This window comes from Microtus oregoni, unplaced genomic scaffold (assembly GCF_018167655.1).
Source record: "Microtus oregoni isolate MIOR12 unplaced genomic scaffold, Mior012 000091F_ref0000469, whole genome shotgun sequence".
Taxonomy (NCBI): domain Eukaryota; kingdom Metazoa; phylum Chordata; class Mammalia; order Rodentia; family Cricetidae; genus Microtus; species Microtus oregoni.
Genome location: NW_024544600.1, coordinates 2,445,735 through 2,462,074, shown reverse-complemented (window position 1 = coordinate 2,462,074; position 16,340 = coordinate 2,445,735). Strand labels below are relative to the sequence as shown.

General features: G+C 45.0%; 1 protein-coding gene across 1 annotated transcript; it reads left to right on the top strand.

The window, feature by feature from the left end:
* Positions 1–9,000: 9,000 nt before the first annotated feature.
* On the top strand, positions 9,001–15,794 carry LOC121442409 (keratin, type I cuticular Ha3-II). Its single transcript, XM_041643955.1, has 7 exons — positions 9,001–9,348; positions 12,177–12,259; positions 13,092–13,248; positions 14,188–14,349; positions 14,441–14,566; positions 14,741–14,961; positions 15,677–15,794. Exons 1-7 carry the CDS (start codon positions 9,001–9,003, stop codon positions 15,792–15,794), a joined length of 1,215 nt encoding a protein of 404 aa, XP_041499889.1.
* The last annotated feature ends 546 nt before the right edge of the window (positions 15,795–16,340 follow it).

The window sequence follows — 16,340 nt, the reverse complement described above, 5'->3', positions numbered from 1 at the left end:
CTCTGGCATAGTAAAGATGTTTCTCATTCATATTCATACTTTGTAAAATATTCACGACTGTCCCATAAAAATGCCTCTCACCAGCAGGGTGAGTAAATGGATCAAGTGATTGACCTAGGTATTATGCTCAGAGGGAAACCTTGAGGGACAAGGATGGGTGACTCTCATTAAATGCTTGCCATACAGAAAGCTTGGCCATGAACACCAAGGTGCTTTTGCTGCAGCTAGGGGGCCCTTGGCTATTTTGAGAATCCCTCAGCCTACAAATTTCTCAATTTGTCTCCCTAATTGGTATTTTTTTTTTCCTAAACTACCTTACCACTGGAGGTATCTCATCTCATCTCTCTGGAGCCCCTGCCTCACCTTCATTGATTTCACAGTCCATCACAGCTTCCAACACTGCTCTGCTCACGTGTGCCCTGGCTTCCAGCTTTTATCCATCTATATCCCTGTTCCTGGATTATTAGCACCCCAATATGACTCCTGAATTGGCTGATTTCCAAATCTCAGTCTTGTTAGAACACAAACTCTCCAGCTGCCTCCAAATCCATAAGCCCAATCAGATCTCCCCAAAGCTTGCTCTCTAGAACAGAAAGTAAAGAAACCATCAGAGCTGTGGTTCTGTTGCTCCTCCCTCTAGCAGCTACAAGATAATCTTATTGTCCCTTTCGGAATCTGGCTCCACATATGCCAAGTGCTGTACAGATTATGGTACTTAGTATTGAACTATCCACAATCTCTTAAAAATTTATTCAGGGGTTTTTGTTTAGGGGTTTTCTTTGTAGGCTCCCCTTTCCTTCAGATTCCCTCCCCCCATCATGGTGTCCACAGTGGAGCTCTCGTTCTCTTTTACTTTAAGAAATCTCTCTGGATGAAGTTCTTAGAGCTTTTCTATGGACCTTAGGCTGAAGTCTGTCTCTCTTGCTAAAGTTCACTTTGAAGGGTAATTGGTTTAACTTCCTTTCCCTTGAAGGTGCTGTTTTCTGTTTTTCTCATTATTATACCAAGTCTCATAGTTCCATGCTTTTGTTTACTTATAAGACAGCTTCAGTTCATGTCGGTCCACCCCATCATGCCTAGCTTGGCTGAGACTTAGTGAGCAACTTTGTTTTGTCATCTACTTGGCTTTCTTTTTTTCTTTTTTAACTTTTTTTTTTAAATTGATTCTTTGTGTCCCCTTTTTATATATAAATAGACCAAGGGTTTGGACTGGCATGGGCTTGGCACAAATATAATAGCAATAAGTTGGGAAATGCCCTAGCGACCATAGTCACTGTCTCAAAGTCTCCACCAGACCTGGCACCAACTGGGCTGGAGTGATGCACCTTTCGCTGCTGCTGAGAGCTGGGGTGGCAGGCAGGCTCAGAGACCTTCCACAGCTGTTTCATGGGCCCCTCAGGTCAAACTCTTGGATGTGCAGAGTCTGGGACTGCTGCTGCCTCCCTGTTGATGCCTTCTGGACGTTTCCATGAGCACCGGGCAGTTGGCTGTCACTCTTGCGAAACTCTGCTCCAGTCACTGCCTCTCTGTACACTGCTCACGGATGGGCAGCCCAGAGGTCTGGGTGACTCACCTTGACTTGCCTCAGCTCCAGTGCTGCGGTTGCTGATGCCCCTGTTACCACCACCACCTATGCCATCCCCCTCGGCCCCACAACCTCCAGTAGGGAATTTTGGCATAGTTCTCTCTCCAGACTACTTCCTGCGGATTATTGGGTGAAGTAATTTTTGGGGTTATTCACAGAGACATTTCAGGGGATCTTGGTCCATCAAACCATGTTAGCCTTGAATGATTCCACATACTCTCATCTTCTGTGGAAACAAAATCAGAACCTCTTTTCCAAAGCAACATATCCTTAGTCCTGTATTTTAAAGTCAAGACACCTTTTTTTAGTAGTTCCCAGAATCAAATGTCTTTCTCCAGTCAAAAAACGAAAAGAAAACACAATATACATAATCCAAATTCTCTGTGCACATTCCATCCTTTTGTGGCTTATAATCTGACTGTCTATACTCTGTTTCTTTGAAGACTCAAACACACATAATACATATACCCATCTTTAATCCACCCTCACCATTCCTGAGGGTGATCTCACTGGGGTCTCCACTTGTAAAACTACACCAGTTCCGTACTGCACTCTATTCACTATGTGCTATGGGAACTAGGCTGAAAATTTAAAAACATATACACACAGACAGAGACAGACACACAGACAGACAGGGCCATGGGAATATCCTTGAGACAAGAATGCCAAGAATTCCCACTTTAGTGTGTTTAGGGGCAGCTTATATCATGCCCTGGCTACACCCCAGCTCTCGGGATCTTTCAGCTGCAGTCACCAGAAATCACTCACCTGCCATCAGGGTCTTATGCTCAGAGCAGAGGAAAACAAGTTGTTTACAAGAAATTCAGGGTCTGGTGGTCTGAAATCCTCAACATTTGTGTCTTTCACATCATACATCTTAATCACATTCATTTTTCTGTCCCTTGATATCCACCCTCTGCCCTTGTAATCTCCCCCCTCAAAAAAAATTTAAGAGAGAATAAAGAAAAAGAATGAAATAAAATCAATCTCATTGTGGAAGCTGTAGTGAGACACTGTGAGTTATGCAATGAACCCTTTAATTCATAAATCTTGATATATAAATGTTCACCACAAAGTCATTAGTCTGGTTCTAGGCCTCTAGTATCTGCTATGCTATTGATGCTGGACCCTCAATGGGATTCCTCTTGGATATTCTGTTGTTGCCTTGTGTTGTGGAGATCCTGCAGCTTTGGGTCTGCAGGACTAGCACTTTCATGTACTCCAGCAGACCACAGATGGGGTGGATGTTGGGGTGGGTCAACTCATAATCTTGGTTCTGGGCCTGGGTAGTTACAGGGTTGGTCAGCCTGCCAGATTTTCCCTGTCCTCACCACCAATGTGAGCTCTCCAGCATTACCTTGGCTAGTTCACCCCTTGTAGCAATGAGAAAGGGGTGGGGCCAGTTCTCCTGCTTTCGCACCCTGAGGGTCACCTGTCTCATACCTGCACCATCAGGGCCCACTCTACTGTGTTGCTCAGGTGAGGTGCAGGGGTTACTTTCCTGGGTTCTGTAGTTAGTGATGGAGCAGGGACAGCTCTCCCACTCTTATGACCTCAGGGCCAGCTCTCCCACCTGCTACAGGTGGTGAGGGATGGGGGGGCATTTCTCCTTTGCCCACCCCACCATGTGGCAGATGAGAGGTAGGGCCATAAATCCCATGCTCATGTTCTTGGGGCCAGTTTACTGGTACCCCTGTCAATAGGGTCAGCTCTACTGTGCAGACAAGGTACAGGACCCACTTTCCTGAATGCTGCAGCTGGTAACTAGGAGGGTCAGTTCCATCCTCTGTTGTAGGCAGTGAGGGGAAAAGGGTAAGGGGGCATCTCTCCCTTGACCATCCTGGGCATGACTTCTCTCCCACTGCTCGTGACTTTGGGGCTGGCTTACCCATACCTTTGCCAACAGGGTCAGCTCTATTGTGCTGCCCAGGTGGGGTGCAGGGCCTGTTCTCCCAAGTGCTTCAGCTGGTGAGGAGCAGGGGGAGTTCTCCAGCTCTTTTGACTTTAGAGGTAGCTCTCCCACCTGCCTCAGGTAGTATGTGTATGGGAAGGGGGTCTCTCTCTTTTAGAGCTGCATGGAATAGAAGAAGGAAGACCTTCCAGGTAGCTGCTGAGAGAAATCATGAAATGAGATGGGTGGGGTGGGGAGAGGATGAGTGGAGTTTGGACGCATCCTCTAGCATGTGGAAACTGATTGGAGATAAGAAACAAGGAAGAAAAGACAGGGGGAAATTATAACTATACTGGTTGAACACTGGATTGGTCAGGATCTTAGATAATCAACCAATAGGATCTTTATAGAAACTGAATCACTAGGATATCTATCTGTCTGTCTGTCTGCCTGCCTGTCCGTCTGTCCGTCCGTCCGTCCGTCCGTCCGTCCGTCCGTCCATCCATCCATCCATCCATCTGTCATCGATCTATCATCTACTTATCTATCTCTATCTATCTATTTATGTATATATCTATGTTCTATTTAAGACATAGATGTATATAAAATTGTTGTGTAGTGTTGGCTCATGTCATTAAGGAGATTGAGAAATTGTGTGATCTTGAAGATGATAGCCCACAAAAGGCAATTGTGTAGCTCCATTCTTAGCCCAAAGACCTAAAAACCAAGAGTCAACATTATGGGTCCTAGTCAAGGTTTGAAGGCATAAATGTCTGAGACCAGGATTGGACTGGCATCCTAGGTCAAGAAGGAAGAGTTAACCCAACAACATTGCACACTTATTTTCATTCTTTGAGCCTTCAGTGATTTAGATGATGCTCATCTACACTGTTAAAAATGATCTTCAGTATAATGTTTTTCAGAAACACTCCATAAATCCATTCAGAAGTAGACTTAATTGGCTATCTGGCATCCCTTACCAAAGTTGTATAAACATATAAATTAATTGTCAAAAACACCTACTATGGGTATAAAGTTTTTCTCTTTTAAAAACTGATTATTTCATTTTAACATGTCTAAAATTTTAGCCTACGTGTATGTATGTGTAGTAAGTGTGCACCTGCTATCAATGGCTGTCAGAAGAAGGCACCGAATCCCTTGGAACTGCAGTTACAGATGATTGTGAATTGTCATGTGCATGTTGGGAAAAATTTCAGGTCCTCTTCAAGATCAACAAGTGCTCATAACCACCAAGTCAACTTCCCAGACCCTGGGTCTGAAGTTTTTGAGCCTCCTGAAAGGAAACAATGGTGGTACAGCAATCCTAAAAAGTATGTTTTTAAGTATATTTCTTTTCTTTTTAAATTTAAATAACATTTTCCCCATTTATTTTATATACTAAACAGTTTCTCCTTCCTCCTCCCCTCCCTTCCTCCCTCCCTCCCTTCTCCCCTCCCTCCCTCCCTTCTCTTCCTCTTTCCCATCAACCCCCTCCCCATCCACTCCTCCTCCATCTCCACAAATGGCTGGATTTTTTAGAGAGTTATTTAAGTAAGAGTGGTAGCCAGAGCTGTAGGAGTCATAATATAAAGAGTCTTTCTCTGTCCTGCCAGCCAACTCCCAAATAATGACATGGAGACTTCTTATTAATTATGAAAACTTGGACTATAGCTTAGGACTTGCTCCTAATTAGTTCTTATAACTTAAATTAACACATTTATATCTCTCTTCCATCTTGCACCTCTTGTTTCCTTTCCCTGTCTTCTCCTTTTCTTCTCCTTCCATCCTCTCTATCTCTGGAAATCCTGCCTAGCTATAGTTGGCCATTCAACTCTTTATTAAACTAATCAGAAGGGAAGATGGTAGACTACAAAAGAGCCCTGGGGACCACTGATGGAAGTGACAGAGATGACATAGTGTGCTTCAAAATTCCCCAAATGATGTTCATAGCTTCTTTTTTTTCAGGTTTTTGAGGACATCTGGGTACAGAAATTGGGGAGGAAAATAGAGGAGCAGCTTAGGTGACATAGAACCAAAAGAAGCCAAGAACTCCACTGAGGGGATGGCCAACAGAATACAGACCGAAGGAGAGGAGAATCATATTGGACATACAAAGAGGGAGTTCACTGGCGACTGTGAAGGGGCATGGTCTGTAGGATGCTGGGGAAGAAGCTGTTGCCTCAGAGCTCCTTCATGCTCACCTCAAATTATCACTTGACACTGAGTGTAATGCAAAAGCTTTACACACTAAGCCCCAAGCTACTTTATCTGCTGGGCTTTGAGAAACTGTGCTAGCATTTGCTCTTTCTCTTGACCTGTAGAGCACTCTACACACCAGATTTTAACCTCTTCTCCTCAGAGTTCCTTAATCTAGCCATCCCAGGTAGAATAAAACCATTGTTAGGGCTGATGAGATGGATCAGCTAGCAAAGTTATTGCCATGTAAGGCTGATGAGTTGATATTCACACAAAGGTAGAAGGAGGGAAATAGCTACTGAAAGTTGTTGTCTGACCTCCACACACACACACACACGTGTGTGTGTGTGTATGTGTGTGTGTGTGTGTGTGTGTGTGTGTATGTGTGTGTGCCTACACTCATGGACACACACATGATAACAATAAGTAAGTAAAATCATTAAGTTATGTTGTTTTGGATTGTTGCACCTTCTTCTATTCTAGAGTTAAAACCATAGCATGGGTGAACTTGGAACTTCTTGACTTAAACTGGACTGTTTTTTGATATGAGAAATCCTCTTGCTTGTCCAGTGTTACCATTCACAACTTCTCACTGCCATTTGTATACATGTAATAAAGAAATTTGTGAGGAACCCAATGTACCTTTCTGCATTTCCAAAAGAACACATCTTTCATATGCTGTGTCCTGATGAGAATTTCAAACAGTAAATTCTCACCATCATGGACGTGACATTGGGAAAGAGAAGGGAGGTTTCCTCATGACTTTAAAGACAGGAAAGGTGGCTCCAGCAAAAGACTTGCCCTGACTTCACTCCACGGTTAAATACTACTGTTGAGTTTGTGTATGATCTCTGGCATGGAAATAACCTTGGCTTCTATAATGAATAGTGTCCTTAAACCTCAGATGCCATTGGCTCACATCTTGAAACCAGAAGCCTCAGCCACAGCGTCTGACACAATGATACAGGTAACTATAAAACCTTTCTGGTTGTTAGGATTTCATCTCCCATCATGTTTATTGAAGGGTCATTGGCCAGGGACAATATCATCATTTATGTAAAGTTGAGAACACACAGCATATAGTAAATGGAACCAACGAGAAGTGCTTGCTTCTAAGAATTCCTAGGAAACAAACTGAAACTTGTTTCTTTTCTTACCAGATCCACACCCTTTCAGCCATTCATTATATAATAGCCACGTCACTACTCAGCAAATGCAGCTACCTCCACCCAGGATGTGTGTCTTTTTTCTAACTCTACCATGCATTTTTGAATATAGTAATATTTTCCATGTATTATTCCACTCTGACTGAGGCAGAAGCTATGGAAATAGTTATACACGCTTCATGGACATATTTTCTAGTCTACAACACACTATCCTTTCTTTTTAGAAAATAGCATTGTCTGGGATCTTTGTCTTTTGAGGCTGGTGGCATAGAAGAAGAGAAGAATGGAAGATACTTTAAAAAAATTAAAAGTTTCACCTATTTTCTGGGTTGTGTGAGCTCATCCAATTGGGCTTTGATTAACTCGGTACTGATTATAAATCAGCACACTTGATCCACATGTCACAGTAGAACCATTTACAAGTAGGGTTAAGTGGGAAGGCAGAGGCTATGAACATGAGGAAGGAATAGCCTTAAAAGAACACCCATTTGCTCAAAACTTGCTTTCTGTCGAGAACCATGCTTGGAGCTAGCTCTTCCTTGGAAATGACTTTCAGAATCGTCCAAGAAAAATACACATTATTGTTTTGTAGTCACAACTTGTTTCTGACCCATTAAAGAAATGACTCGGCATGGATGTCTACTTCACTTAATAGGTTTAGTTTCAAATAATATCTGGCTGGCTCCAAAATGTGATACAGCCTTAAAATACGTCTTCCATGAGAGTAACGAAAAGAGCAGGGTCCCAGCGCACCTTTGAATGAGGGAGGATCTGAGCATTAACTATGTGATAGGAATTAGCTGCGTGTTTCCAAGAAGTAAAACTTTAAGAATGCCTTTTGTGTTTGGCACACTGATAGATTAGACATACAATCCCAACTGTTCAAAGCTCCATCTAGGAAGGTTCGAAGGCAGAAGATGTGTTTGCCAGAATGTGCTGGTGGTCTTGAGACGTCACCTTAGCACGTGACAGATGCAGGCACTGAGGGATCACACCCCTTGGAGGACTAGGCTCAGGTGTTTCTGCACTAGATTGACTAGGAGTTGGCTTCTCTCCAACTTCTGGTGGGAGGGATGTGGTCTTGTTAAGTAGACTTTCATTAGAATAGAAATGACTTGGGCTCTTAAAGGAAGAATAGTCTTATTTCTCGGTTCATACTGATGGGTGGAAGGGCTGGGGAGAAGCACTGCCAGGCAATGGCTGAGTTTGACTGAATTCTGTCTATCACACATTATTCCATCTTATGGGAAGTGGGAGAGTTCCATGCTGTTGTGAGAATATGGAATTAGGGAAATCTGCTTATGATCTTGGTTCGACCACAGTGGACCTCTAGGATCTTGGGAAGAGTCTGAGGCCACCTTACAAACTCTTACAAGGCTTTATGGTCCCTGGAGGAGTTAATGCATAGGAGCTGCCTAACTCACTCAGTGTCTGGTACCAAATGGGCACTCAAGCAAACAGCAGTCAATTACAGCCACATTGTGTGCAAATACTTTAATACTTCATGCTCAATAGCTGTCCCAAAATGTTAGTTTCCTAAACGTTTCTATGAGGAAACAACAGCACAAATGGACCCCAAGAGACTCCTGTAACTCCCTAGGAAGAGGCTAGCGTTGTCACCACCCACTTGGATGGCATGGTGGCACTGAGCCAACTTGTATTTTCTGATGTTTGCTTTTGGGATTCTCTACTAACCAGTTTGGTTTCCAAAAAGATGCTCTTCCCCCCAGACACTGCACTAAGCTGAATCAGACACAGCCCTTTCCTAAGCTCAGGAGAAGGAGATCAGAAGTGCCCCCAAATCTGAGGGCCAGAAGCTACTGTAACTTAATGCCCAGTAAGTTAAGTGCTGTTGTTGGCAAAGTTGGTTGCTTTGAAGCCAAACCATGAAGCTCGTCTGAACTAACCAGTGTGATTGGTGAGGAGTCCTGACATAGCAGGAAGCCAAAGTAAAAGATTTTATGAGCTCAAGGACTCATGCGAGGTGGCTAAGTAACAAATGGAAAATTGGTAATGAGAGCAAAAGGGAAATAAATGTTTTACATGGTCACCACACCCACCACTGACAGGATATAAAGCCCTGGAGAGCACGGGGAGACAGTACCAGAGACAGAACATCAGGTGTAGAAGCCAACTCTCCTAGCTCTGCTCCCTCCAGCACCATGCCGTACAACTGCTGCCTGCCCACCATGAGCTGCCGCACCAGCTGCTCCTCCCGGCCCTGTATACCCAACAGCTGCCATAGCTGCACCCTGCCCGGAGCCTGCAACATCCCTGCCAATATAGGCAACTGCAATTGGTTCTGTGAGGGCTCCTTCAATGGCAACGAGAAGGAGACCATGCAGTTCCTGAATGACCGCCTGGCCAGCTACCTGGAGAAGGTGAGGCAGCTGGAGAGAGAGAATGCAGAGCTGGAATGTCGGATCCAGGAGAGGAACCAGCAGCAGGACCCTCTGGTGTGCCCTGCCTACCAGGCCTACTTCAGGACCATTGAGGAACTGCAGCAGAAGGTGAGGGAATGAGCATCATAATGTCAATTGAATGAATTATTTATTCCAATTGAACATAATGAAGTCAGAACAGAGATAAGGCTGCTTACGGTTAGAAGTGATGTAGAATTCACTGGCCTAAAGAGATATGTCTTTGAAAACCCCTTTTGGAATCACCATAATGGAAGTATGCAGATTCAGTATTAGTGTCAAATTAACCTGAGTTTTTTTTTTAACATTGCTTCTTACCCCAAACCAGAAAAACTAGTTTATTTTTATTTTTAACTAATTTTTAAAAATTTCATTTTACATCCCAACCACAGTTCTCCCTCCCACTCCCTTCTCTCCTCCCCCAGTTCACCACCTTTTTAGTCCTCCCAACAAGTAAAGGCTCCCATGGGAAGTCAACAAAGCCTGGCACATTAAATTGGGTCAGGACAAAGTCCCTCCCCTACATTAATGCCGAGCTTGGCATCCCACCATAGGGAACGGGTTCCACCAAGCTAACTCATGCACCAGGGATAGATCCTGGTCCTACTGCAAGGGACCCCTCAGAAAGTACAAGCTTCAGCATTGTCTTTCACATATGGAGGGCCTAATTTGGTCCCATTGAGACTCCACGGCTGTTGTTCTAGAGTTCATGAGTTTCCATGAGCTTGGTTCAGCTGTCTCTGTTTGCAGGCAAATGGATGGAGCTAGAAAAACCACCATCCCAAGTGAGGTAACCCAGACTCAGAAAGACAGACACAGTATGTACTCACTCATAAGTGGATACTAGATGTAAAGCAAAGGCCAACCAGAGTACAATCTGCAGCTCCGGAGAAGCTGGGTAACAAGAAGACCCTAAGAGGGACACATGGATCACCCTGGGAAGGGGAACTAAATGAGATCTCCTGGGTAAACTGGAGACAAGGAGGGCAGTAAAGGGGAGGGAATGGGGGATGAGAACATGAGGGGATGTGATGGTCAAGGGGGGAGAGGAACGGAGTAGGAGGGCAATGAAGGAGATATCTTGACAGAGAGAGCCACTATGGCATTAGGGAGAAACCTAGTGCTAGGGAAATTCCCAAGAATCTACAAGGATGACCCCAGCTAAGACTCCTAGCAATAGTGGAGGGAGAGCCCAAACTGGCCTTCCTCTGTAACCAGATTGGTGAATAGCCCAACTGTCATCCTAGAGCCTTCACCCAGTAACTGATGGGCCAGATGCAGAGATCCACAGCCAAGCACCAGGCCGGGCTCTGCGGGAATCCAGTTGAAGAGAAGGGGAGGGAATATATGAGCAAAGGCCAAGATCAGGATGGAGAAATCCACAGTGACAGCTGAATAGCTCATTTTCAAAGGCTTATTATGATGCCCCTTTCTTGCTTTCAGACAGATTATATCATTTTAAAACAGACTGTGCACCTGAATTAGTTCTTTGCAACTACTTTAAAAGATAGCTTTGGTAAACCAGAAAAACCACCAGCTCCAGAAGCCTCTCTCTCACACACACGCACACACACACCATTCACTAGAACAGGTATGTAGGCAAATAGCATATGGGGCCATGAAGACAGGAGTAGAGGCCACAAAAAGTGGGAATGAGAAGGATCCTCAAAAGAACCAGTATCAAAGTGGTATTTGAATGACAAGCAGGATTTGTTTTTGTGTGTGTCTATGTGTAGAGCATATGTATTTGCAGGTGCCTATTGATGTGTGTATGAGTCCTCATGTGTGTGCATGCATACGTGCATGTGTGTGTGTTGGTGTGTATGTGTGTGTAGGTCAGAGGACAACCTAGTGCCATTCACCTCTGGTTTTTTTTCCCTGAAACAAGGTCATCTACTGGCCTGGAACTTGTCAAATAGGCAGGTCAGCAAGCCACAGGACTCTGTCTCCTCAGTGCTGGGCATGTCAGTGAGGGCTACTACGCCATTTTTTTTTTTTTTTGAATTTGAATTTGAGTTCTGGTGATTGAACTCAAATCCTCATTTTGCAAAGCAATACCATTTAAACACTTTCCCAGACCCAAACAAATAGGAGTTTATCTCTGACTGTGCAGGCCATTGGTTTGTGGAGGGAATTGTCTGTCTGCTGTCCTGACATAGTGAATGCCAGAAAGGATTAGTACGACTTGAGTATCATTTATTTATCCACTCATAGTTGGTGAGCATTAGGCAAAGTGCTAGGGTAGGGGTCAGGGGTAAAATGCTGAGAAAGAAAATTTTATTCCAGTAGGAGATCACAGCTTCATAGGGTAGAGAGGTATGGGTAAGAGTGACCACAGCCAAGGTTTTAAGAAGATTAATGGAAAACATATGGTGTACATGAAAGAAGTGGCCACTTGGAGGAACTGGAAAAAGAGGGGATTTAGGTTCTACAAGGTTTGCTCTCTAGATGGGGGAAGACATTTCACCTAAAGTAAGTGCACAGTGCCAGCAGAGTGGACAGGGTCAACAGGGTTTTCCAATGGAGGTGGTGTGACTGGGTAACCACCTTGTCCTGATTATCTGCACATGCCTCATTTTAGCATCCAAGAATGCTTTCATCCTAAGCATACAGGGATCCCTGGTCACCTGACCTGAGGTTTGATTACCCAGCACACTCAGTTCCTACAGGAACACTAGAAGCAGCCCCGGAAGTCCTGACTCTACCCACCAGCTGTGGGTGAATGAGCAATGACATTCAAATTGCACTCTTGCCCTCTGGTATCCAGGCTAGGTTCTGCCTCGGCACCTTAGGTTGTCACGTGATGGTTCCCTGAAGGAATCACATGCTTATGTACTGGATGTGACGATCTGAAAGGACACGGAGCAACCGGGTGAGAATAATAACATAACTCATATGTCACAATCGATCCTCTGCAGATTCTGTGTGGCAAGTCTGAGAATGCCAGGCTGGTGGTGAAGATTGACAACGCCAAGCTGGCAGCCGACGACTTCAGGACCAAGTAAGACATTTGTAATGACCAGAGCAGCCTAGGGAGAGACTGGAGTTCAAAGCGATGACTCCTTGTTCCAGAGTTGTACCAGACACAGCTTCTAAGTGCTATTGTGACTTGGGTTAGAGTTAGGTCAAAAGCCAAGGTCTCTTCACTGAGAGCTGAGGGTCTATGTTTTAAGTCTATCTGGAAGAAGTGTATTATCATTACATCCCAAAGGAGTTAGCATGTCATAAAAAAGAGGCAAAAGCTATTTCTTTCAGTGAATTAATCAGTATTTTCAGGTAAAATTGTAATCATAATAATCTTTTGAATCTTCTATGCAACCTTATATAGGTCCCATAAAAGACCTATAGGAGTTGTAATAGTATCTCACAAGTATCATTTTTTAATATTCAGCACCAAACAATAAAGTTTTAGTTTTGTTTTCATTTTACAATCAAGGCTCAGGGAGATTAAAGAATCCCACCTCTAGACATCTAATGGCTAAACTGGATCTAAGTGACTTTGAATTTCAGGATCCTCAGGGTAGTTGGAAAGGAAGGAAGACAGGTTATAGCAGAATTGGGAAGTGTAGCAACCCAAGAGGATAGAGACGGTAGATTTCCCTGATAGCAACTTGTGGATGGATTCTTAGAACCAATGCAGGGAACGATGGAAGAAACCACACACAGCGCCTTCTCTGTGGGTCCTGGAAGGAGATAGTTCGCCTCATCACAGCGATGCTTTTCTTTCAGAACTTTTAAAATGGAACAAACTCAAAGTCGGGTGGGTTTGACTGGGTTATCCAAACGGAAGCTCTTTCTCATGGATGTCTTCTGACTTTTGACTATGTGTGCAGGTACCAGACTGAGCTGTCCCTGAGGCAGCTGGTGGAGTCGGACATCAATGGCCTGCGCAGGATCCTGGATGAGCTGACCCTCTGCACGTCTGACCTGGAGGCTCAGGTGGAGTCCCTGAAGCAGGAACTGTTGTGTCTCAAGCAGAACCATGAGGAGGTAAGGAAGTCCTGGTCACTAACGTCTCAGTACTGAAGATCCCTCTCAGCAGGGGAAGGTAGGTCTTGGGTTATGAGATTAATGCAATGTTTTTGCCAGTTGAATAAAGGATAGTTTTGAGAGATGATTGGGCAGTAGGGCCCAGGTTGATCTCTTTGACAGGAGGAAGTGTAGTTGGTTGATCTGTGTTCACACGGGATCAGATGCATGGGCCAAGACTCACATGAATTCTGTTATTTTCTGAGTGGCTATCAAATCAATGATGAAGTTTAGAAAGAGACAAATAAGGGGTTCGTCCTTTGTGAAGTCCAGGCAAATGGATACCAAACTAGTAGACGGGTGTATGTGCAGATGGGTGGATGAGAAGATGGGAGAAAAGAAGAAACTTACATAATGGTTGCTTCAGACCTCATAGTTGAATGAAATTTGAGGAAGTCAGCTGAATCAGATCCTTTACCAAGGGAGAAACAAGTTCTAACAGACAGGATATAACCTTAGAGGGTGCAGAATGGACAACATTTAACAGTTTCTCCATATTTAAGTAGCAACAATTGCAAATCGCTTATCACACAACAAATATATAACCAGAAAAGAATGGCAGAATCTTGGAGTTCCAAGAAATAGTAACAAAACTTACCCAAGAATCTTTATACAGAGATGAGGGAAGGGACTCAGATCAAGTCACTAGGGGTGATTTCCATCCACTGGATTCAGATTTTCTAACTTCGATGCAATGCTTCTTCCACTACAGTTCTTGATACTCTCATAATATTTACGCTAAACTTTCCTTTCCTCTAAAGAGCATTCATGATAAACTTGTTTCTGACAGGCATCCATATTTTTAAAGTCTTTTGCATTAAAGGTGCACTCCCAGCATGCTTCTTAAAGTACAGAAGCCTACTTAGATCTGTGGCCCATCCTTTGCCTTTCCCCCACCAGGAAGTCAACACCCTGCGCTGCCAACTTGGAGACCGCCTCAACGTGGAGGTGGACGCTGCTCCCACTGTGGACCTGAACCGTGTGCTCAATGAGACCAGGTGTCAGTACGAAGCCCTGGTGGAAACCAACCGCAGAGAAGTGGAGGAATGGTTCACCACACAGGTGGGCATCTGAGCTCATGGTCACCCAGGAACTGAGTCCCCCAGGACTCTAACGCAGGATCTAATCTTGTCTCTGCCTTTGCCTCTCGCAGACCGAGGAGCTGAACAAGCAGGTGGTGTCCAGCTCAGAGCAGCTGCAATCCTGCCAGGCAGAGATCATCGAGCTGAGACGCACAGTCAACGCCCTGGAGATCGAGCTGCAGGCCCAGCACAACCTGGTGTGTAGTGTCCAGACCTGCTGCTGAGCAGTGTGGAGTCATGAGGCAGAGTCACTGGGAAGCCCTGGGGCCACTCCATCTCCTTAGCTCTTGAAGGCTGTGACTCCCTTGGAAGGCCATGCAGGGACCTTTAGAGGGGACAGCATGTGACAGCCTTTGTCTTCTCCCCCACAGAGAAACTCTCTGGAAAACACCCTGACAGAGAGCGAGGCTCGCTACAGCTCCCAGCTGTCCCAGGTGCAGTGCCTGATCACCAACGTGGAATCCCAGCTTGGTGAGATCCGGGCTGACCTGGAGCGCCAGAACCAGGAGTACCAGGTGCTGCTGGACATCCGGGCCAGGCTGGAGTGTGAGATCAACACGTACAGGGGCCTGCTGGAGAGCGAGGACTGCAAGTGAGTTGCTGGAGGGTGTATCCACTCCTGTGGAGCACACACGGAGTACCTTAGGAGTCATACTGCACTTGGAGGATGCGGGTCAGAAACCAGGCATCTCTAGAGACTGGTGTATGGTGCTTGTTGCCAGTGTGACCCGGACTAATGATACTTTATGTCCTGAAAAATAGTCACCAGGCTGGTGATTCTTTGACTGATGGATAAAATTCTTTTTATTTTCATGAATGGTTTCTGACATGGAAAGGAAATAGGAAACTCCAGCAATCGTTGCTTTGATTAAACCAAAATTGTAGGTCTACCATTTCTTTGGATCCTTGTTAGAAGCATTCAGGGGAAGGAATTCTATTCCTTTTAACAATCTTCTTGCATTTGAGCATCTCCAAGGAAGATGACTTAATCATAAGTAGAACAGGCCAAGTGGCAGCTCGGGCAGTTTTCTATCTGTGAGGTGGACATCACCCATGCCATGTTCTAGGTTTGAGGCAGAGGCTTAGAAGTGTAAGTGACTTCCCTGTGTCCCTAGGGTTCAACAGAAGGCCTGACTCCAACGCCAGTGTTTTCTACTCCCTGCTGCCACTGTCTCTGAACTCTGTAGAGGAGAGATCTGAACAAAGCTTACTCTCTAAAAATCAGAGAATGGGCTTCCTGTTTTTAGCCGACCCTGCTTTTGGAAAACTTCCTTTCTCATGCTGACTCTAATGATCTTGTGTCCCAGGCTGCCCTGCAACCCCTGCGCCACCACCAATGCCTGTGACAAGCCCATTGGACCCTGTGTCACAAACCCTTGTGTTACACGCTCCCGATGTGGCCCCTGCAATACATTTGGCTGCTAAACACCCCAAGGCCAGCAGGAGGATTGCGCGAAGACACAAAGACAGAAAGACCATTGATGGATCAGCTCAGCCTTTCTGACCTCACAGCCAGCACTGTACAGATCATAGTCTGGAAGGAGAGCAAAGGCCTGGTGCTGTGGTTTGGTCCTGAGTCCAGGCCTACTGGGCCATCTTCATCTAGGGCCTCTTCATGACCAACCACTTGTGTTCTGGTGGTCTGAGAGACCTGAGCTGTGAAGGGGCCACACAAGGTATTTTGTGGGTCTCTCTGCCTCTTCCGTCTTTTCTTGCAGTCCCCCAAACCTAATAAATTTTCCTCTTGCAAACAGAAGTGAGTTTCACTTGTATGCATCCTTTTCAGAATATTTGTTCTTTGTGTGGTTCTTATAAAGCCACTTGAAAGCATAAGGGGACTTTATGGTTTAACCCCGTCCTGTCCTATCGTTCCTTAGACACAATGAGTGCCAGCATCCATGCAGGCTGGCATTAAACGGGCAGAACAATTGGGCAAAAGGTCTCATGTGAATGTGATAAACACATCCATTA

Bases quoted from the DNA above. Each gene is read 5' to 3' on its own strand.
- LOC121442409 (XM_041643955.1), top strand. From the start codon at position 9,001: ATGCCGTACAACTGCTGCCTGCCCACCATGAGCTGCCGCACCAGCTGC. The intron at 14,567-14,740 runs GTGTGTAGTGTC...TCTCCCCCACAG, and splicing joins TGCAGGCCCAGCACAACCTG to AGAAACTCTCTGGAAAACAC. The intron at 14,962-15,676 runs GTGAGTTGCTGG...CTTGTGTCCCAG, and splicing joins CTGGAGAGCGAGGACTGCAA to GCTGCCCTGCAACCCCTGCG.